At 39.8% G+C, this 22098-nt stretch overlaps 1 protein-coding gene across 3 annotated transcripts; it reads right to left on the minus strand.

Annotated features, from left to right (window-relative positions):
• Positions 1–4291: 4291 nt before the first annotated feature.
• On the minus strand, positions 4292–21665 carry CNIH4 (cornichon family AMPA receptor auxiliary protein 4). Of its 3 annotated transcripts, XM_059905561.1 has the most exons (5): positions 21553–21665; positions 17868–17936; positions 12384–12496; positions 8064–8204; positions 4292–4968 (listed from the first exon to the last, which is right to left on the minus strand). In XM_059905561.1, exons 1-5 carry the CDS (start codon positions 21619–21621, stop codon positions 4941–4943), a joined length of 420 nt encoding a protein of 139 aa, XP_059761544.1. In that variant the 5' UTR covers positions 21622–21665; the 3' UTR covers positions 4292–4940. The 3 variants fall into 3 exon arrangements, with proteins under 3 accessions (XP_059761544.1, XP_059761553.1, XP_059761563.1); XM_059905570.1 differs by lacking the exon at positions 17868–17936 and having other exon boundaries at positions 21582–21644; XM_059905580.1 differs by lacking the exon at positions 4292–4968 and having other exon boundaries at positions 8064–8157.
• Positions 21666–22098: the final 433 nt, after the last annotated feature.

Genomic DNA, 22098 nt, shown 5'->3' on the forward strand with positions numbered 1-22098 from the left:
TCTGTCAGAGTTCCCTCATCTATGAAAGAAGCTAACAGTATCTTCTTAACAGACAGCATTGCGATGGGTGAGAATGCACATAGTAAAACCACAAACGATTTTTTTTAAGAGTTTATGGCAGTCAGCAAAAGCCAGAATACTGGAGGTTCTACACAACAAATGATTGCTATGTCCAATGAAACAGTTTCTTCAACAAATTGCAAGGAAAATAATAGGGAATTTAGTAGATTAAGAGACTTAAGGACATGAACCAAATGAAATGTACAGATCTTTGCTGAATCCCAATGTGAACACACCAACTATAAACCTTGAGCCAATGGGGGAAATTGGAGCACCCATTGGATATTTAGTACTAAGTAATTACCAATTTATGTATGATGCTGGGACTGTGTGTGTGTGTTTTAAGAACCCTTATCTTACAGAGATATGTGTAAAAATACTACATATGTACTGATGTCTGGTATTGGCTTCAAAATAGTGTGGGAGAGGGACGGTAGTAGGTTATAGATAAAACAAGAATGCCCGTAAGTTTGATTATTGTAACTGGTAAAACAGAAGATTACCAATTGACACGGATTAGTCCTGTTACTGTCTTCCAAAAAGTTAGTATCTTTATACAGAGCTACACCAGAAGCTAGCCTTGCAGTGGCAGCCAAACTTGTTGCTTTTTTTGTTGTTGTTGTTGTTGTTGTTGTTGCTTTTTAATTGAGCTGTCAAGTTCAACCCTCACCAGCTTTGCATCCAACCTGTGAAATAGGCTGCTGATCAGATAAAGTGATAAGGTCAGGCTCTAGAACTTGATTCCACGTTACATCCTCTCCTTCAGAGATAGATTATCAATTTGAATGAATTGAGCTGTGAAAACAGACGAAGGATTCAATCTCCTTCCTTGTTCAAGTGCCAGCCTCTTGCCCAAAGAATATATGGTACTTAGAATAGCAGATTTAAGATGAACCAAGTCCCCCGGATAAATAACAAAGTGGGGATTCTGACAAAGCACCGGGTGCTTAGAAGGGAAGCAGGAATCAGAGAGATGGCTGGAGAGTGATGGTATAGCAGTGTATAACTCCGCGTCTTTACTAGTCCTCTCCACATCTACACACAAGGTGCTCCACTGGAGAACAGCAATTTCAGTATTTGCTAGACTGACTCACATTCTGACTAGGCGCTAATGTTGAATGGGAACTAATACAGGTGAAACCAAGACTGTTCCATAACGGATGTAGCAAACCAAATACACAGCAGGGCAAGCCACGGTCAAACCTCTGACAGCTAGCTGATTCTGACCACCCACCCACCCACTCACTCCTCACCCAGCCTCAGAGGGAAGCCACTGAAAACAAAAACAGCTTTTATCAAGGAATTTATTCTAAAGAGCAACTTGAGCTCTTAGTGATCAATCCCTTTAACGTCTATGTCCTGACGGTGATTATTACTGTGATTACTGCAGTTCACAATGCTCACCCTAAGGCTCTGAATGACCCTCAGTCCTCAGATTGTATTTAGAACAAAACAATTTGACTACTACTTTTTAGAATTTTCACGGTAAGTATGGCTTAAAACCAAAAGGCTTCACTGACAAATGCTCAGGTAGAATAGCCCATTCTTTGAACAGCCTTATTAACTGTAGTTTCACTACACCAAGAATATTCAATCTTTGTTACACTACATTGCAAAATAGTATTTTTGGCTTAAAGTACACAATCTCAGGTGGCAGCAATCTAGATAACAGGCATAGAATTTCAAGACTTCCCTTCTCTATCTTGCTGCCTGTTTCCATGTATTAGAACAATTTTACTGACATGCAGGGGGTAATTAATTATACCTAGTACATAATACTTTCCATCACAATTACTTCTGACAAAATATTACTTGTGAGTAAAGTTGACTTCACAAGTCTCCAGTACACCGAATACAGCAGTTTCCTTTCCTGACCTAGCATGTCTTAGAACATTCCATAATGTGACTGCCTCGAAAACAGATGGTAGACTTCGATTATGTTGCTCCATTGCTTCTTACTTCCCTGATGTAAAGGACATTAGTTAGACTTCATGCTGAAAGAGCAATAGGACAACACAATCAGATTTATGTATTCATTCAACAATCATTTACTGTTTCCGTGCGCAAGGCATGGACTGCGTTAGGTGCCAGGAGCAATAGGAAAAAGATACAAATATGAATAAGAGGCTACTCTGCCCTCCAGGAGTGTACAGTCTAGTAGGAGAGATTAACTGCATACAAATAACCATAACAACAGATAGAAAGTGGTAAGTGCCACAGAAGAAAAAGTTCCATGGGGAGCTTTCTTATCCCTCAAATTCAAAGTAAGCTCAGATGCGAGGAAGCAGATTTGGATTATTATTCCATTGTCATCTGTGTGGCATGAAAAGGTGGCTGTCAGGCTTTGATGAACCGAGCTGCACCTCAGATCTTTCTTCCTCGGCTCTCTCAGCTGGGAGTCCAGCGATTAGCAAGCGCACCTGCTAACCACTGAAGGGATGGAAGGAAAAGGGCAAAGGAAAATGACAGAATACACGGATAAAAATATTCTGCACCCAGGAGCATGCCATAGTAGTCTGCACTGGCTGGGCCCAGGGTACTACCTTCACAGATGGACAGGGAAGAGAAGTGATAAGGGAGAGAAAGAACACTGGACTAACCCGGAGGATTCCAGACGCAATCCCCAGAGCTCAGTTCTCTCTAAGATGAAGTTAGACCAAATGATCTCTAAGGGTCTCTGCAACTCTCCAATCAGTTGAAAGCACAGAAAATTAATCTTTAGCATCTTAACCACAGCTTTTAAAGTCAGTGCTTTTTCCCTCTTTTCATAATTTGTAGAAGAGCCCCTAAAAAATCCAAACAAAAAACTAGAGTTACCCCCTTTCCTGCCTTTGATTACAAACAAGCAATACAAGAAAGGTGGTTTTATTTTTAACCACGGTTAATGTTTCAGAAGTAAAGAGCTCCTGTCTTTCATTATAAACAAGGCAACTTTCTGATCTGCTCAGCCCCACCAACCTGTACCTGACGATATGTAAACTGACAGCCAGATGCTCTCAGCTACACAGGTTTCTATTTTGGTTACTAAGAATACTTGTATATTCCAGATCTTGTAATAACCTATCATGGAATATAATCTGAAAAAAATAATTGAAACACTATGCTGTACATCTGAAACTAACACAATATTGTGAATATTTCAATTTTTTTAAAAAAGAATACTTGAATGAGAAGATAAAACATTTTGGTCAACAGTCCTCCACCACCTTTGAGCTTCCTGAAGTAGCTTGTTTATCTCTCAGTTCTAAGGATTTAAGTTCTCCAACAGCTTCATTGCTTTCAAAGCTTGAGCAGAACATTTAGAGGCACTGGAAGTTAGGGATAAAGTCAGAGTTAAGTGACTTTTTTTTTTTAAATAGAGGAAGGTGCCTAAGAAGGAAAGGGTAAGAGAGATGCATCAAACTAACTTCTATGTTATAGCTTCTTGGCTCTTTGCCTGGAAGAAATACAAGAAACCCCCAAGGAGCAATTTCTGAGGCTCCAAAGAGGCCAACAGAACCAAGTTTACTTTGCCTACCATTTCACCCTTCCTTTCACGTGTGGCCGGGGTATACCACCATCCTCAAAATGTGGGTCTATCCGTAGAGGGAGTTTTGCTTAGTGCCTCTCCGGCTTCTGCCAAGGCTAGACCCAATCCAGGGCCGAAAGGACATGCAACATTTGATATTTGGTGACCACACACCTTATGTGGCTATCCAATTCTGCCTCGACAGAGTGAATAACCTCTTTGGACTCTGCCATAAAACACAGCCATGTTTTGCCTACATGCCAGCACCTAAGATGGCCACATTAAAACACAAACGAGCACTGAGAATACACTGCCAGGTTCACTTCACCCAGCAAACAGAGCCGAAGAGGTTAACTGCTCTCAACAACTGCAAGAATTGACAAATATACCTCCAAGGAATCAAGTCCGGTTGGATACTGCTATGTCCATGAAACGGACAAAGCGGGCAGTGCAGCAGGACAGGAGTGCTACGGTTAATCAGGCACCAAACAGAGCGCGGACAGGCTCGGTTTCACCGACACCGAACGACTGGCTGCTCCTGCTTCTAATCTGATGAGCATCTTCGACCAAATCACCTCTCCAAACCCATTAAGAAACATATCGGACAGATCAAATACAACTGGACCGATGAGAATACAAAACCAAGACGCAGCAAGAGCCAGTGGGAGTAGATGGGTTTGAGGGCGACTGTGGAGGCAGTGGCTTTTAAATGAAAGCTCTTGATAAAGTTTTGCTTTTTTGGTTTATTTTCCTTTCTATAAGCAGGAATTACATCATACGTGTAATGGCTTATAAGGGTTCACAAATTCAGCAAAGAAATATATATTTTTTGAAACATCATTTTCTGTTAACATTCTTGTGAAAAAACATTTGGCTTACAGTCCCATAAATCTGTAAACCATATTAAATACAGGAAGCTGCCGCAATATAGACAAAAGGGTAGCTTAGTTTCTTTCTTCCTTTGCCCAGACTAACAGTATTGCTTTGTACTCTGACTTTTCAGTAGACCTGAAGAGCCACTTTGCTCATCTATTACATTTTCCCTTTAAAGCGTGTCCTCTGTTTCTTTGGCATGCAAGGCTGGAATGACAGTCCTGTTCCTACATACAAATAACTATCTTCAACATACAGATGATGAAAAACACCTTCACATGTTGGGGGTTCAGGCTAAAGTTGAGAACCAGAAAGCTACAAAAACTCAATTCATGTTTTTTAAATACTTTATATGGTAAAAATACAGCAAAAATATTTTTTGTTCAAAGAGGAAAAAATATACTGCTATGGTCATGGTTCTAAGGATGATTTAAGTCGTCTCTGGCTCCTCAACTGTGCACTGTAGTGTAGGCTGACTTCAACTACGGCTTCTCCAGCTTCAGTCATTTATCAAAGCTAAAATCATACTGTGGAGAGAAGAAATTAATGTTACTCATGTTTCCTTAGGAATGTTCCTACAGAGTCTGGTCTGTCCAGACTTGCATCCCTAAGGCTCAGCAAGGAACACTCATTTAAGTAAAAAGCAAAAGCAATCATTTACACCTAAAGGAAAGAATATCTATATTAGGGCATCAAGAGGCCCTAACGTTCTCACTTAAAAGAAAAAAAAAAAGAAAGAAGGAAAACTGGGGTAGAGGTGGGGGTAGGGAGTATAACCTAAAACCACTGTTGGACTGAAGTTTAGAAAAAACAAGCTATGTCTAGGAGAAAAACTTTAATTCTCCATGGAGATCTTTGCACATGTTGTTCCTGCTCCTGGAACCCCTCCTCTCATCCCCCATCAACCCAGTAACTTCCTCTCAGACTTCACGATCCGTCAGGCTCCATCAGGCTCCGGCACCACCTCTGGGAAGCCAGCCTCTCGGCCCAGGGCCGTTGCCCCGCCTCTTCCCGCACACCTCAGCTCACACCCACTTTCATACTCCAGATGACACCCCCGTGCTGCAATCAGCAGGCTCCCAGCTTTGACACAGGGGTTCTGCGCTGCTCCTTTTGTGTCACACGCAGTGCCTTACACAGTGTCTGACACATGGCGGTCACTCAGTAAATACTCTGTTAAAACCACCACACTTAACAAGAGTAACAAGACTATCATTTTTTTACTGAAATCAGCCTTGCTATGCTGAGATCAAATGACTAAAACACAGAAATACCCTTACACTACTAATGGTATAAGCGATGAGTTGTCCAAATTTAAACAAACTAAGGGTACGCGGGGCACAGCACAAATTAATGGTAGTAACCAATATTTTTGAACATTTTGTTAGAGCTTACTAGAGGTCAGCACAAACCAAAGTGCTTTATGTGCATTATCTCATTTAATCCACATCACAACCCCATCAGGCAGGTACTATTATTATCCCATTTTCAGATGAAGAAATTGAGGCACAGAGAGGATAAGAAACTTGCCCCAGGTCACACAGTGAGGGAGTGGTAGATTCCACCAGGCTGGCACCTAACCAAACACCAAAGGCATAGATTCCACCAATCTCTAAAGAAGATGGGAATTTTTTCCTTTAATTCTATTTAACAAACCCTGAATGTCTGCTATGTGCAAGGCACCATGCAAGTGGTGGCAGGCGATACAGAAGGAGCAGCATAAATCCCTACATTAGAAATCGGATGATTTAGAATAGTAAACACTTTTTAAAAACAGCAACCAAAAGCTAAGAGAAAAGTGTTACAAGAACATCTGAGATTACTCTTCCATTCTGATCCCTTGAGCTACAAGGAACGCCAAGGGGGAAGGAAACAGCAACATGGCTAAAAATGACAAGCTGAGAGGGGAAGGGACAAGAAAGAAAAAGAAAGGATGCATCCAGTGAGCAATGCAGCTACTCAGGCAAACCAGTTCTATTGGTTGCCTATCTTTTATTTCATTGTAAAGCACCATACCTTAAACCTGCCCCAAAATTGCTTCCTGATTCCTCCAATCCCCAGTCTTCAGTCCATCTTCCCACTGCTTTAAATTCAACAACTGAGAGGTAAGAAACTCTTGTCCATTTTTAAATCCTAAGACTTTGGGTCTACTAAGCAAGATACTGCTCCCTAATCCTACATTTACACCCAGAAGTGTGACTACATTAGCTTTGCCCCCAGATGTCTCAAGAAGCTCATGTTATCAAGACCTAGGGGATGTCCACTCTAGTTTACTCTCCAAAGCATAAAACCTGGAGGGGAGAGAAGGATGAAGAAAGGATAACCACCTTGCTTTTTGTCTCTGACAAATAGAAGGGAACATATATGATGGTAAAGATACCTTCACATGGTTTGACTTTAAAAAGTAATACAAATAAGAACAGGTGTATCACTGTATTCTTAAGGTTAAATTCTGCTCTTTATTCTCCATCTTTAATGCTAGGATTAAAAATTAAGCACGTTAGCAATGAGGTACGGTATGAGAACCAGAAACTGTTATTAGTGTGGTTTTTCTGTCCTATTTTTTAAAATACAGAAAAGCAAATAAGATAAATAGTAAAAAGGAAACCACCTAAACTCTAATTTCAATCTAATCTGTGGGTGGAACTAGCATAGCAAAAGGATTTTAGGAAGCCCGCTTTTTCAGGCAGAGGCTAAAATGGCTCTGACTTCTAAGCTATTTCAGACAAAATAGCAGTTTTTTAAAACTCTTATCTTTGTACAGTTTCTAATTATTAGGACTTTTTTGAGTGAAAGAAGTTTAGTTCAGTACAAGTTATTTCCTACTAGTCTTATGCCCATGTGAAAATTAAGATTTACCTCGGAAAAAAACAGGAATGATACAATTAAGCTTGGATACAAAAGTTAAGCCTGACTTTTAGCCTCTTAAAGGCTTAATCAAATCATACACACATGACAATTTTTCTCTCTTCTTTGCTGTATTCTATGGGTCTATAATGGGTAAAGGAAAAGGTGGCATGTTATCTCTAAAACTTAAGGTAATAAATACAAGTTTAAACAGGACTGCATGAGGCTTCCAGTGTCTGATAGCCAATCCTTCATATTAATTCTTACTTCCAATCTAACTGGAAGACTGATGAAATTTTACCCGAACAGACCACTTGCATCCCGGAGAAAAGGCATCACACCTGAATTCCTTAACGTCAAGAATGATCAGCCCAACGTGGATACAAGTTGTTGAGAGCTGCTGCCAGTGCTCTGATCCCCAGAAGACCCAGGAGTGGGAAACTCTCGGGGGGTACATACAGTAATGTTTACAACAGGCAGTGAGACCTCACAGCTGGACACCAGGGGCGGGAAAGAACAGCAAAGACAGTTGTAAGCATGCTGACAGCCTCAACAGCTAAGGAATAACTAATAACACGGAGTAACTCTACTCCAGGTCAGACAGAATGGAATGCTGATTCAATGACATGACATAAAAAATCTACACAGCCACAAGAAATTCACATAATCCCCAAAAGCTCTGCAATGTTGATACAAAATCCTACAGTATAGTAATACCTCACCCATCAAAAGCAGGCATATGGCATCCAGGAAAACGCCAGGACTGTAAACTCACCTATAAAGATACATGAAGAAACAGAGCAGGTGGAAGCCAAGCTTGATCATGGCTTCTTTCATGTGTGACTTCAGCTGCCCTCGATTGTGTATTTCTGTTGGATCAAACACTCCCATGTTACCACTTGGCACCATAATGAACCTGGTAAATTAAAGGATGCACACACATTAGAAGGAAAATCAAATCATCAGCATATTCAAAAATAAGTAAAGCAGTAATAATCAACCTTCAAAAATGAACCAATCATAGCAGCCTTATATGACCAGATATGGACAGGGTATTATAATGATGTCACAGGCCATGACTTAGTCTTCCTTTGAAAATACAATACTATTAATTTTAGGTGTAATTTCTGCCCTCTGAAACAAATACATTAACACTCTAGAGAAGGATATTTTATGCACTGAGACCCTTTTACCCATCTTCTGTAGAAAACTACTGAATCGGTAATACCTATAGCTGTCTTCCACGAAACACAAATGAAGGGGGCCCCAAAACCAAACCAACTTTATCAACTTCTTAGAAACTTCTTTATCTACAAAGTTCTAACTTAATTAATGCAATTCCCTTCACCTTCACAACACCTCTGTAAGTTGTCTTTATGTTTAACACTTACATCTTCGTGTCAAACATAATTATTCCCATTTCACAGATGATACTAAAAAGACAGATTCTATATCCCAAATAGAATCCTCATCTTTGGTGCTTCTGCGGATCAACAGATATGTCTCAATCTGCATGGTTAATAAACGGTACCTACCTTAAAAGAGCAATTTAAAGAAGACAGAACAGAAATGATTTAGAATAAATGCTACTGTGGTAAAATAAAACTCCTCTTCAGTTAAGACAATAAATGGAGAGTTCAGATGCAAACGCAGTGCCTAACTTCACATGACTTAAAAAATGCAGATTAAATTTAATTAAAATATAAATTTTATTTTAATTTAATTTTAATGTAAATATTAAATAATAATATTTTGACAAATAAGAGATGTACATTTTATAGTGATGGAGGTATGACCACAGTGAGGGAATGAGAACAGGGCTACAAAGTCAATAAGCAACATAAAGGGCACAGTAAGCACACACCGAGTTCCAAATCCAGACCAATTCAACTCAGTGCTCCCACAGACTCAGACTCAAACTTAAAAAAAAAAAAAATCTTGAAGATACTGTGTTTAACACACTGTGGAGTCTTTGGGGCTCTTGAGATAACATATAACATTTCATATTTACTAAATACCACTGTGTATATAGTATTACATATGATAATCTTCTCCTTCTTCCCCAAATGATTCCTTTTACAAGTAAGAAAATTGGGTTACTTTGAGAGGATCGGTGAGTTTAAGCGTCTAGGCTTTCGCATCCCGACTGCGCCATCCGCACAGGATGCATGTCCTAACCTAGCACGGATCATGACCTCTTCCTCTCTCACGTCCAAGCTTCTTCTAGTCCAACCTTGGGTTCCTCACTCTCGTCACACATTTGGTTTCTCAATTATGACTTCTGTGAAATGCAAATGGCTCTCTGAGTTTCACAAATCTTAAATTCTCCCCCAAATCCTAGTAGCCCATCTATGGCTGAATAAACGATATAAACGGTATTTACAAATGAATATCTGGATAGCATCTCAACTCAATACCTATTTTCCTCGACTTACAATGGTATTATATCATGATAAACCCACCGAAAATTGAAAACGCATTTAATACACCTAACCTACCGAACATCACAGCTTAGCCTAGCCTACCTTAAACATGCTCAGAACACTTACATTAGCCTACAGCTGGGCAAAATTGTCTAATACAAAGCCTATTTTATAACATCACAAGAGAGTTTCATACTGCATTTCGTTAGTCCAGAAACAGATCAAAATTCAAAATTCGAAATATGGTTTGTACTGAAATGCATATCATTTTCACACCATCATAAAGTCAAAAAATCAAAAATTAAACTACTGTAAATCAAGGATCATTTGTAGTCTCAAAGACTCTTATCCTTCTCTGACTGCTAGCTTATCTAACAGGAATGTCACCACTTCCTCAGTAGTCTTTAAAAACTTTCTCTTACTCAATTCTGACTTCTCTCTTCATCTTTCATAGGCAGTAGGTTAAACTCTTGTCTATTCTTCCTTCCTATCACCACTTACATAGCCCTATCTTTTTCATTCCCACTATCACAACTCTATTCCAGTACTATATTATCTCACCCCCATCTCTGAACTGGTTTCCCTACCTCCTGCCTCTTCTCCATCCAATCAATACTATATAATGCTTCCAGAAAAATCTTCCCAAAGCATAATTTATATCATGCCAACCTAGCTAATCAAAAACATATGCAGCAATGTATAAAATAAGCTACAAGGTTATACTGTACAACACAGAATATAACCAATATTCTATAATAACTATAAATGGAGTATAACCTCTAAAAATTGTGAATCACCATACTGTACACCTGTAATATATAATATTGTACATGAACTATAATTTAATAAAAAAGAAGTTAATTAAAAACATACAGAGCAAAGAAGATATATGAATGGCTAATAAGCACATTAAAAAATACTCAACATCATTAGTCACTAGGGAATGTAAATCGAAACCACAATGAGATACCACTTCACATTCAATAAGACAGCTAAAATAAAAAAGAAACAACAAAAAGTGTTGCCAGGGATGTGGAGACACTGTAACCCTCATACACAGTTGGTGGGAACATAAAATAGTACAGCTGCTTTTGAACACTCAGGTAGTTCCTCAAAAGGTCAAACCATAGAGTTACCATATGACCCAGTAATTCCACTCCTAAAAGAAATGAAAATATATGTCCACACAAAAATATGCACATGAACATGAAAGGATGCTCAACATCACTAATCATTAGAGAAATGCAAATCAAAACTACAATGAGGTATCACCTCACACCAGTCAGAACGGCCTTCATCAAAAAATCTACGAACAATAAATGCTGGAGAGGGTGTGGAGAAAAGGGGACCCTCTTGCATTGTTGGTGGGAATGTAAATTGATACAGCCACTATGGAGAACAGTATGGAGGTTCCTTAAAAAACTAAAAATAGAACTACCATATGACCCAGCAATCCCACCACTGGGCATATACCCTGAGAAAACCATAATTCAAAAAGAGTCGTGTACCACAATGTTCATTGCAGCTCTGTTTACAATAGCCAGGACATGGAAGCAACCTAAGTTTCCATCAACAGATGAATGGATAAAGAAGATGTGGCACATATATACAATGGAATATTACTCAGCCATAAAAAGAAACGAAATTGAGTTATTTGTAGTGAGGTGGATGGACCTAGAGTCTGACATACAGAGTAAAGTAAGTCAGAAAGAGAAAAACAAATACCATATGCTAACACATATATATGGAATCTAAAAAAAAAAAAAAAAGGTTCTGAAGAACCCAGGGGCAGGACAGAAATAAAGACACAGACGTAGAGAATGGACTTGAAGACATGGGGAGGGGGAAGGGTAAGCTGGGATGAAGTGAGAGAGTGGCATGGACATATATACACTACCAAATGTAAAATAGACAGCTAGTGGGAAGCAGCCACATAGCACAGGGAGATCAGCTAGGTGTTTTGTGTCCACCTAGAGGGGTGGGATAGGGAGGGTGTGAGGGAGACACAAGAGGGAGGAGATATGGGGATATATGTATATGTATGGCTGATTCACTTTGTTATAAAGCAGAAACTAACACACCATTGTAGAGCAATTATACTCCAATAAAGACGTTAATAATAAAAAAAAGACACATGATTACATTGCATTTTGGTAAATTAAAAGAATAATTTTAACGAAAAAAAAATGCACATGAATGTTCATAGCAGAATTATTCATAATAGGCAAAAAGTGGAAACAACTCAAATGCCCATCAATTGCAAATGGATAAACAAAATGTAGTATTGCCATACAATGGAATATTATTCCACAATAAAAAGGAATAAAGTACTGATACATGACACGGCATGGATGAATCCTGAAAATATTATGCTAAGTGAAAGAAGCCATAAAAGATCACATATTGATCTCTTTTAAATGATATATCTGTCCAGAACAGGTTATTTTACAAAGACAGAAAGTAGACGAGCAGTTGCCTAGAGCTGGGGGAGAGAAGTGACTGCTAAAGGACACAGGGCTTCTTTTGGGGGTGATGAAAATGTTCTTAAATACGTTGTGGTGATGGTTGCTTACATCTATAAATATACCAAAAACATATTGGATAGTATAGTTTAAACGGGTGAACTTTATGCTACCAGTACTCATATGTATAAATAAACAAACTGTACTCACCGATATATATTCCAAGTGGCAACAGGCAAGTTGAGAAGGAAGATGAACCAGTGCAATGAAATGAGCATTAACACAGTGACAATAGTATGGCCAACCAATTCTGGAATTACCCACTGCAAGGGAAGAACACAGTATTACATCTCACTGCTGTGTCCTTCCCGAATGTACATGTTACTTGAAGTTAAATCAAAGAAAGTACAGAGAATTTCCAAGCTAGTGTTTCAAGATTATTTTTAGGCTCGGATGTCCCACATTTGCATACTGCTATCACTGCTTACCCAGTGCAAATAAATCAGGACACAGTAAAAACAATGCACTTAGTCTTTAATTACATTTTATCCTAAGCAAAGATTCAGATTCATTCTCTAAGCAGGTACAAATGACAACTAGAGGAAAAACAGAGTATTATTTACTTTCTATTCCAATATCTGTGCTAAAGCCTCTTACTCTAATTTGGGATGGTTTATATCAACATACATGCTGCCTTTCAGGTCAGAATACCGATCCTAAACATTTCCAAGCTCCAGAACCCTGAGGGAAATCATCTCACATCCACCAAAAAAAAAAAAAAAGTACTTTAACAGCTTACAATATCAGCTCAAAGTTAAACAAATATGATAATGGACCAGGATTATAGAATCCCAGACTATTGGCTTTATAGCACCCAGTGCCCTTATCTATGCTCTTTGTTTATTGTGCAATATTCTAGTTCTCATAGATAACAGCTATTGTGGCAGGTTCTCAATTCACCAATAGTGTTCCTCTCCTATGAGGAGAGATTCTTCTTTTAATGGAAGTTAATAGCTAGTATTTATGGAGCCAGAAACTGGCACTCCCAACTTATAGAAATGAGGAAAATAAAATTCAAGAGAGATTAAGTAACTTGCCCAAAGTCACACAGCTACTTAGTGGCAGAGCTATATAACAGAAGCCCAGACACACTGGCCCCAGGTCTCTTGCATTTAGATTTCAGATACTTTTTTTTTTGGCTGGGGGGGGGTGGTGGGGGAAGGGTGTCACTCTGCGAGGCCTGCAGGATCTTAGTTCCCCAACCAGGGACACGCCCTGGGCAGTGAAAGCATGGAGTCCTAACCACTGGACCACCAGGAAATTCCCTTAGATGCTTTATTTTTTTTTGGCTGCATTGGGTCTTCGTTGCTGCGCGCGGGCTTTCTCTAGTTGTGGCGAGCGGGGGCTACTCTTCATTGCGGTGCGTGGGCTTCTCATTGTGGTGGCTTCTCTTGTTGCAGAGCACAGGCTCTAGGCTTCAGTAGTTGTGGCTCGTGGGCTCTAGTGCTCAGGCTCAGTAGTTGTGGTGCACGGGCTTAGTTGCTCCACAGCATGTGGGATCTTCCCGGACCAGGGCTCAAACCCGTGTCCCCTGCATTGGCAGACGGATTCTTAACCACTGCACCACCAGGGATATCCCACTTTTTCTTAATAAACAAAGAAGAAGGGCCTTAAACCTAATTTGCAATCAACCAGAACTTTTTTTAATATGTGAATGCATTTTTAAAGTGTAACCAATTTAACATAATGCTAATATGTGTAAGCTGCAAAATCAGATAAACCTGGAGTAAAACCCATGCTCTAGCCTATTTATTAGCTGTGCAATTTTAGGAAGTTACCTACCCTCTCTAAATCATGATTTTCTCATCTGTAAAATGGAGATAATAATACTTACAGCTCATGAGGTTGTTTTAGAGAATCAGACAAAATAATATATGTAAGCCACACACAAAGTAAGCACTCAATAAATGTTAGCTGATGTTACTACTACTCCCCTCCATGCTCAGACCGACATAGAAGTAGCTTTCAAACTTTGGATTTCTTACTGTGGGCTGCATTTTGGTTCACATAAACAAAAACCTAAAACAAGTTTCAGGAAGCGATACTTGACCTTATTATACTTGGATGCTAACTTTCTACCAAGCCCTCTGTTCTCTTTCTCTTCCCTCCTTAATAATGTATTCTTCCCCTAACTTAGGGGTAAGAAGCACTAGGCTTATTTCACCCAGGCAGGAGTTTGGAAGATTCTTCTCTGGAGTAACTTAATGGCACAAGAGAAAACACCTACAAAAAAACTGCTATTTCATGTACCCCCAAAAAAGGTAGACACCAACTACCCTCAGTGAAGTCTTACCTACCAGTCAGTCAACAGCCTGGACCACCCAATGAGCTTCCAATGAGTATTTTAGTGCCTTACCCTAAAGTATGACTAGATAGCCATGTATCAGAAATTGAGGAAAGCCCTCAATATGAAAGAAGGGGTAAAAACAAAGAGAAAGGAACTCGGAAAAAAACAGATATAATGTAGGAAGCAGAAGGAAATTTCAAAACTACTATAATCAATATCCTTGAGAACGAAGACAGTCAAGCATGAACCAAGAGAACAAAAAGCTCTTAGAAATTAAAAATTTGACATAAATGATATACATACAAAAAAATTCAGAAGATAAAACAGAGGAAATCTTAAAACAAGAAGGTAGAAAAAAAAGAGGGACAAAAATAAGAAAAAAGAAGAACTGGGAGATCAGTCCAGCAGATAAATTATCCAGCAAATCCAAGTTGCTGAAAGAGAAGAGAGAAAATAGAAGGGGAAGACATTATCAAAGAAAGAAGTAGAAGAAAATTTCCCAGATTGAAAGAACCTCTCAGATGCCCAAAACAATGAATGAAAAAGGCCTAAACAAAGGTATACCACTGCAAAATTCCCAAACACCAAGGATTACCATAAATAAACCCAAACACCAAGGATAAAGGTTAAGATTCTAAAACTTCTGGAGAGGATGGAGGTAGGGGTGGGAGGAGAGGGAAGAGAGAGATCCCATCAAAAGGATAAGAAATCAAAATGGCACCAGACTTCCCAACTTGAACAACACTAGAAGTTAAAAGACATTGACCAAGCAAACTCTGAAAAAAAAATCTTTTCTAACCTAGAATTCTATACTCAGAGAAACTATCAATCAAGGGAAAGGATAAGACATTTTCAAACATGCAAGTTCTCAAAATTTAATTCCCATGTACCAAATCTCAAGAAGCTACTCCAGCGAAATGAGGTAGTAAGCCAAGAAAAAGGAAGACATGATTTCCAAGAATCAGGGGATCCAACCAGGAGTCCGAGGATGGAGGCTGTGAAACAGGCCTAAAGAGCAACCAGTCCAGACTATAGCAAGAGGATATAGGTCTTGAGGAAAAATGTCACCTAGAAAAAAACTGACAGATTATTTTAGCATGTTTGAACCATGCAGAAAATAGTACTGAAGGGCTTTAAAGATGTTATCTGAAAAGACAAAGCTATGCAGAAAAAAAAATTAGAAAGAAAAATATGATCACTGTCTACCATAAGGTTCGGCAATAAAAACTGTTTATATAATAGTACATCATAATGATATAAACATTGAATATGAACTTAAAAAGAAAATAGAAAAATAGGAGAGATGTTTAGAAGGGGGTACCTAAGAACTAAATCTACCATATTGACTCGGAAGTCAATAGGTAATATGTAAAATTGATAAATCAAGAAATAGTGGGAGGGACTACCCTGGTGGCGCAGTGGTTAAGAATCCGCCTGCCAATGCAGGGGACGTGGGTTCAAGCCCTGGTCCAGGAAGATCCCACATGCCGTGGAGCAACTAAGCCCGGGTGCCACAACTACTGAGCCTGCACTCTAGAGCCCGTGAGCCACAACTACTGAGCCTGTGTGCCACAACTACTGAAGCCCGCATGCCTAGAGCCCATGCTCCGCAACAAGAGAAGCCACCGCAATGAGAAGCCCGCGCACCGCAATGAAGAGTAGCCCCCGCTCACCACAACTAGAGAAAACCCGCAAGCAGCAACGAAGACCCAACACAGCCAAAAATAAATAAATAAATAAATAAAAATAAATTTATAAAAAAGAAATAGTGGGAGCTCTCCGGTGGCCTAGTGGTTACAATTCTGGGCATTCACTGCCGTGGCCTGGGTTCAATCCCTGGTCAGGGAACTGAGATCCTGCAAGCCACGCAGCACGGCCAAAAAAAATGAAAAAGAAATAGTAATGCAAGCACATAGAGAAATATGGATATAAATATCAGAAAAAAATTAACAGCTCAAGTGTTGAACTCAGTTGCCCCTAAAAATCAAGACAGATAGGATTTAAAAGGGTCAGGAAGGGACTGCTGTTTTTCACTACAAGCTTTGTAATACCTCTGACTTTAGTTGTATGCCAGTGTAACTTTCACAGAAACAGAAATTAACGTTAAAAAAACTACTTAACTTCAAACTGAAGGAGTAACTTTCTCAATAGAAGAATCCAGGTAATCTTTTTTTGTGTGTTTGGATTTGTATTTTTGTAAAAGAAAACCCACAAAATACCCACCTAAAATACTGAGTAAGCAAGAAATATAAAAAGAAATACAATCCATCTGAAAAAATGTATATATTATTAGATGGATCTATCTATCAGTATAAAATCATTCTTCTAAAGATGAGGAGGCCTAATCAACCATACTTCAATTTTTTAAAAAAGCAGAGGGCCCTGCCTGGCACACAGCAGGAACTCAATTTGTTTAAAATTAATTAAATTTCAATTTTTAAAAAATTAAAAATAAAATAAAGATGAGGAGGCCTGAAACTAATGCAATGTTACATGTCAATTATATCTCAAGAAAAAAAAAGAACTCTGAAAGCACAGCAGATAAACAAAATCTTTTATTTAAATCTATCACTGTATTAAACCATGTTCTGGAAAATTGGGAAGGAAGGAAGGGAGGGATGGAGGGAGAGAAGGAGGAAGGAAGGAAGGAGAGGAGAGGAATATAATTTACTAGAAATTTTAATTTTTGAAGTGTAACTTCTTTTCCCTCATGGGCCAAAGAAACTTAAGTAGACTGAAGATGTGAAAAGACCCATGAAAATCATTTTTAGGTCAAGCCAAAAAGCACTTCTCAGTATTGTATTTCTATATGAACTTTTATATCCAGAAAACTTTTCTGTCTGCTCATCTCATAAAATGAATCAGGACCAACTGGTTTCCCCATACCTAAACGAGCTGGGAAATTCAGAGTTTTATTGCCAATATAAAGTTCCGACTACATACTAAAGGTAAAATGGCCTTAAAACAAATCAACTAATTCCATTTCTCAAGGAGCCACAAAAAGGTCCTCTTTCATTCAACAAAAGACAGACTGAGCTTTTCCCCATGAGCAGGGAGGAGGGGGTTTGGACACAGAAGACAAAAACAGTTAACTGATAAGGAACCTTTACCTAGTCTGAGTAATGATGTTGTCCATTGTGGACAAAGGAAAAAAGACTAAAGAAACAAAATTTCAAGTTAGGTCTTCTGGTATAGTTTCATGATCTAAAAATATTGCAAAGCACAGTAGTTCCACCAACATTCCAATGAATATCAAATACACATATGTTGACTATCTATAATTATCTCTAACACAGAAAATGGAGAACTGCCTTCAATGCCAGAAAATGAGGAAAGAAATGTCTTACCTTGTTTAATTTCGAGCAACATGATCTAGCATTAATGTAATCACATTCTAAATCAGACAATGTAATTATCTGACAATCAAGATAAGGAATTATTAGACTTCTTTTATAACAACTATTTAAGTTTCAGAAAACAATCCCAGTTGCAAAGCAGAATTAGATTTGACTTGAAAAGATTAAGTTATTTCCTTAAAGTTCACTTACTAGACAACTAAATTTTCTCGTTTATGTTCCTTCAACAAGTGATTTTCAAAAAATAATCCTCTTATTATGCGCAATTCTAATGTGACCCATACCAGAACATTCAACCTGGATTCCTCAAATGTCAAACAGTGGCTAAAAGAAATGGAAAATATGACCTATATAAACAGTTTAAATGTTATAAACCTGAATTCCCAATAGTAGAAAAATAGTGTTTATTTATGATATATACATAAAATGTCTTTGAAGACTTAAGATATAAAAAAAAAATAGGATACAAAACTATAAACTCAGCTTGGTCATATGTTAGCAGTGGTTATGTCTTGAAAGTTGGATTACAGATGGCGTGTTTTCCCAATACTTTTCTCTATAACCAAACTTTCCACAGTAAACATATAATATACTGGACTTAAACAAAAAATGGGTTTTAGTACAAAATACAAACTTACAAATAAAAATGTGAGGGACAGATAGACATAAAAAGTCTTCAATTGAATGTGTCGTATTTACTTTAAAATGCTCCCCCAGCCTCCCCACAATAGTTGGGAAAAAAATGAAAAAGAACAGCAAAATGTTGAAAATCACTGAAGGTGAGCAATAGAAACATGGGGTTTATTACACTACTCTCTCTACCTTTATGTTCGAAAATGTCCAATAAAATAGGTAAAAAGAAATGTTCTCAACTAAATTCTATACATTTCCATATGGATAGTCCCCCTATCACCTCAACCCAGCCAAAGTCAAAAGCATCACTTTCTCCACAAATTGTTCCACCTCCAGTTTGTCTTATTTCTGTCAATGACACAAGCATCATTTGCCCAGGCTCAAAATATGGAAAAGTTATTTCTACCTTCTGTTTCATATCTCAGAATCAATCGTTACCAGGTCCTATCAATCATTTCTTTCTAACACCACTCACATTAATCCCTCCTTTCACCTGTCCACAATTAGTATCCCATTCCAGATCCAAATGAACCCATTCCCTAATGGTTTCTTACCTTCCAATCTTTCCTGTTTCCAACCCACTCTACAGACTTATCTTCATAATACACCACTTTATGTCAAAAATTTTTAATGGCTCCCTATTGCCTAGAGGATAAAAATGAAAGCCCTCCTCTGCTTAACATTCAAACTCTCCAAAATCTAATCTAATCTGGCCTTTCCAAACCTGACCTGCTGCTGCTAAAATCAACCTTGTGCTCCAGATGGCCTATTCCTCCATCACCCAGAAATGCCATGAACACACCTTTCTCTGCACCTTTGCTCTTGCCTATGTCTGATTTTGAATATCCACCCCTTTCCTTCTCTGCAGGTTTCCTTATTGGTTCAAAGTCCAGAAAAACTCTTATCCCTACAGAATGTATACCTGATGATTTTCCACCTCTTGGCTCTAATATTAAGCTAGTACAACTATCCAATAATACAATATGCTGAATTTCATCAAAACACATCCTGAATGTACCTTAATATCTAAGTCCAACACTCCACCTAACATGTTTCTATGTACATAAATTGGTATAAGCCAAGGCTTTTTTTTTTTTTTTTTTTTTGGCTGTGCCGCCCGGCTTGCAGAATCTTAGTTCCCTGACCGGGGATGGAACCCGGGGCCCCCCTTCAGTAAGCGCATCAAGTCCTAACCACTGGACCGCCAGGAAATTCCCTAGCCAAGGCTATTTTAAATTATCAAGACTAGTTTTCCAAACTGCAGTAAGATAAATCCAAGTTTCATTTCTCTGAACTTAAGCTCCAGTTCCTTATGCCACAAGAGATGTAGGTCATCAAAACTTCCTAAGTGATGCTGCCCTTTCAGTCAAGTTCGCCAAGCCTAATAAAAGTTAGGGTTCTCCTCGTTAGAAATCATCAGTTAAAGTAAAAACTGCTGTTCAATGCGGGGTAGGGAGGGAAGGCAGAGCAATATCTACTAAACATTGGCCATGGGGTAGGCATTGGGCTGCTAGGTGCTTAACACGCCCTCATTGTGCACACACCTATCTGGGAAGTAAACATTTCCCCCCCATTTTAAAGATAAGAAAACTGAGGCTTAGAGAGGTGAAGTAATGTGCATAACAAATAACTAGCTGAGCAAGGAGTCCTGATTCCAAGTTTTGTCCCTTCCCACTTCAACAAGTTGCCAGGCCATAACAAAGTATGAAGCCACACTGAAAACATACTCTGTACAACCATCCTAAAGCCAGAATGCTCTGGCAAACAAAAAGTTTAATTCTGTCAGAAGGGGACACATGTAATTTCCAAGGGAAAAAAATACAAAGCAGAGCTTCTCACTGTTTTTTCTTTGCTTACATTTAATTACTTAAAATTGGACTGTGCATTGCATCATTGGGTGACAACTAAGACTAGAAGCTCCCTCGAGAGTACAGCTGTAGCCCACACGCCTTCTAGAGTGCTAGGTTCAACGACCATTTATTAGCCTGGAAAATACAGTTTGAATACTGTAGCACGAACAGCGATACAAAATACGGAAGTTTTAAACATGGGTCGACACAGAAAAGTGTGAAAGCTGATAAACGACTGAGAACTAAATTACGTGTATAGTTACTGAATTTACAGATCTGCAACCGACAGGGGCAACCAAAGTAATCAGCTACAGCTGGTTTCTAAAACAAACCCTTCCCAACACTCCCTACAAAAAGGCATCGCGAAGGAAACACTTCACCCGTTTTTGAAATCAGTCAACTCCTGGATGTGAAAGGTCGCTACAAATTCCAACACCCGCGAGAACAAAGGGGCGGGCAGCGGGGGTGTTGCCCAGAGAATGACAAGAGGCGCCAAATCGCCTCCGCCGAGCCCAGCGCGGGACAGTCCACTAGCGACCACCCCTGGGACGTGAGCCGTCGTTCTCGGGACCCCCGGCATCCGGCGAAGGGCCCGGACTAGGGGAGCTGCAAGAAAAACCACAACCCTGATCTCTCCAGGGCCCAAAAGGAGAAAAACCGCGACCCCTCTCTCCTGAGGACCACAAGGGGAGGCCAAGTGCCAGCCCCCGCGCAGGGCAGAGCGGGTCCGGGCGTCATAGGGGCGAGCGGCGGCGGGCAGGCCAGGCCGGGGCGCTTCGAGAGAAAGGGTTTATGAAGGATCACCCTTAACATTTTTCTTCTCCCATGATTTCCTATGTTTTAAGGGTTGCTTTTTTCCTTTTTAATGTTTTGATTTTTCTTCCATCTGAAATCTGTTTTGGAATAAAGAGTGAATTAAGAATCCAAAAAAAAAAAAAAAAAAAAAAAAAGAGAGAAAGGCCCGCTCGGACCCCCGCGTGAGGGACGAAGTTGGGCAGCCGGGTTCCTCCTCCCGCCCGGGCTCGCCACATCGGTCCGGCGGGCCGGGCCAGCGCCCAGGGTACCCGCGCCGGCCACCGGCCGCCTGCCTTGCTCCCTCTCACCTGCCCTGGCCCCCACCCAGGCCCACCCTCAGCCTACTCCCTCGGGTGGAGGGCCCCAGGTCGGCCTCCGCCCTCCTCAGGCAAGGATACGAAGTACACTGAGAGGAAGATAAGCGCACAACAGTCAAGGAGAGAGAAGACGAACACCACCGCCTCCATTCTCCTCCGCCACCGCCGCGCCGCTCCTTCCGTCAAATTGGCTCTGGTGCCCTAACCAGCCCCGCCCCGCCCCGGCCCGCCCCCTGATAGGCCCTTGCCCCTGCTTGTTGGGGCAACACAGTCTCCTCCGCCGGGACGCGGCATGCCGGGAGTTGTAGTCTTTTTTTTCCAAAAAAAACTCTACCACCGTAAATCTGATGCATGCTGGGAAATGTAGTTCAGTAGTGCGAATACCTATCAAAGCGGTGGGCCGGGTCTCTATTCTAAATCTGATTGATTATTTCCAAAAATGTGACAAGCAATTAGTCAACGAGTATTTACTGATCGCTTGTAATCTGGATACGCGGTAGAACTTCTTTGCCATGTGCTAAATTTTCTTTAGATTCCGCACTGGACCCACTGGATCCCCTGACTTGGGAATGGTAAGAGGTTTTCATCTCAAAGCACAACTCTAACCTCAACACTCTTGGCTTGACA

The sequence above is a fragment of the Balaenoptera ricei genome, chromosome 1 (genome assembly GCF_028023285.1).
Source record: "Balaenoptera ricei isolate mBalRic1 chromosome 1, mBalRic1.hap2, whole genome shotgun sequence".
Lineage (NCBI taxonomy): Eukaryota > Metazoa > Chordata > Mammalia > Artiodactyla > Balaenopteridae > Balaenoptera > Balaenoptera ricei.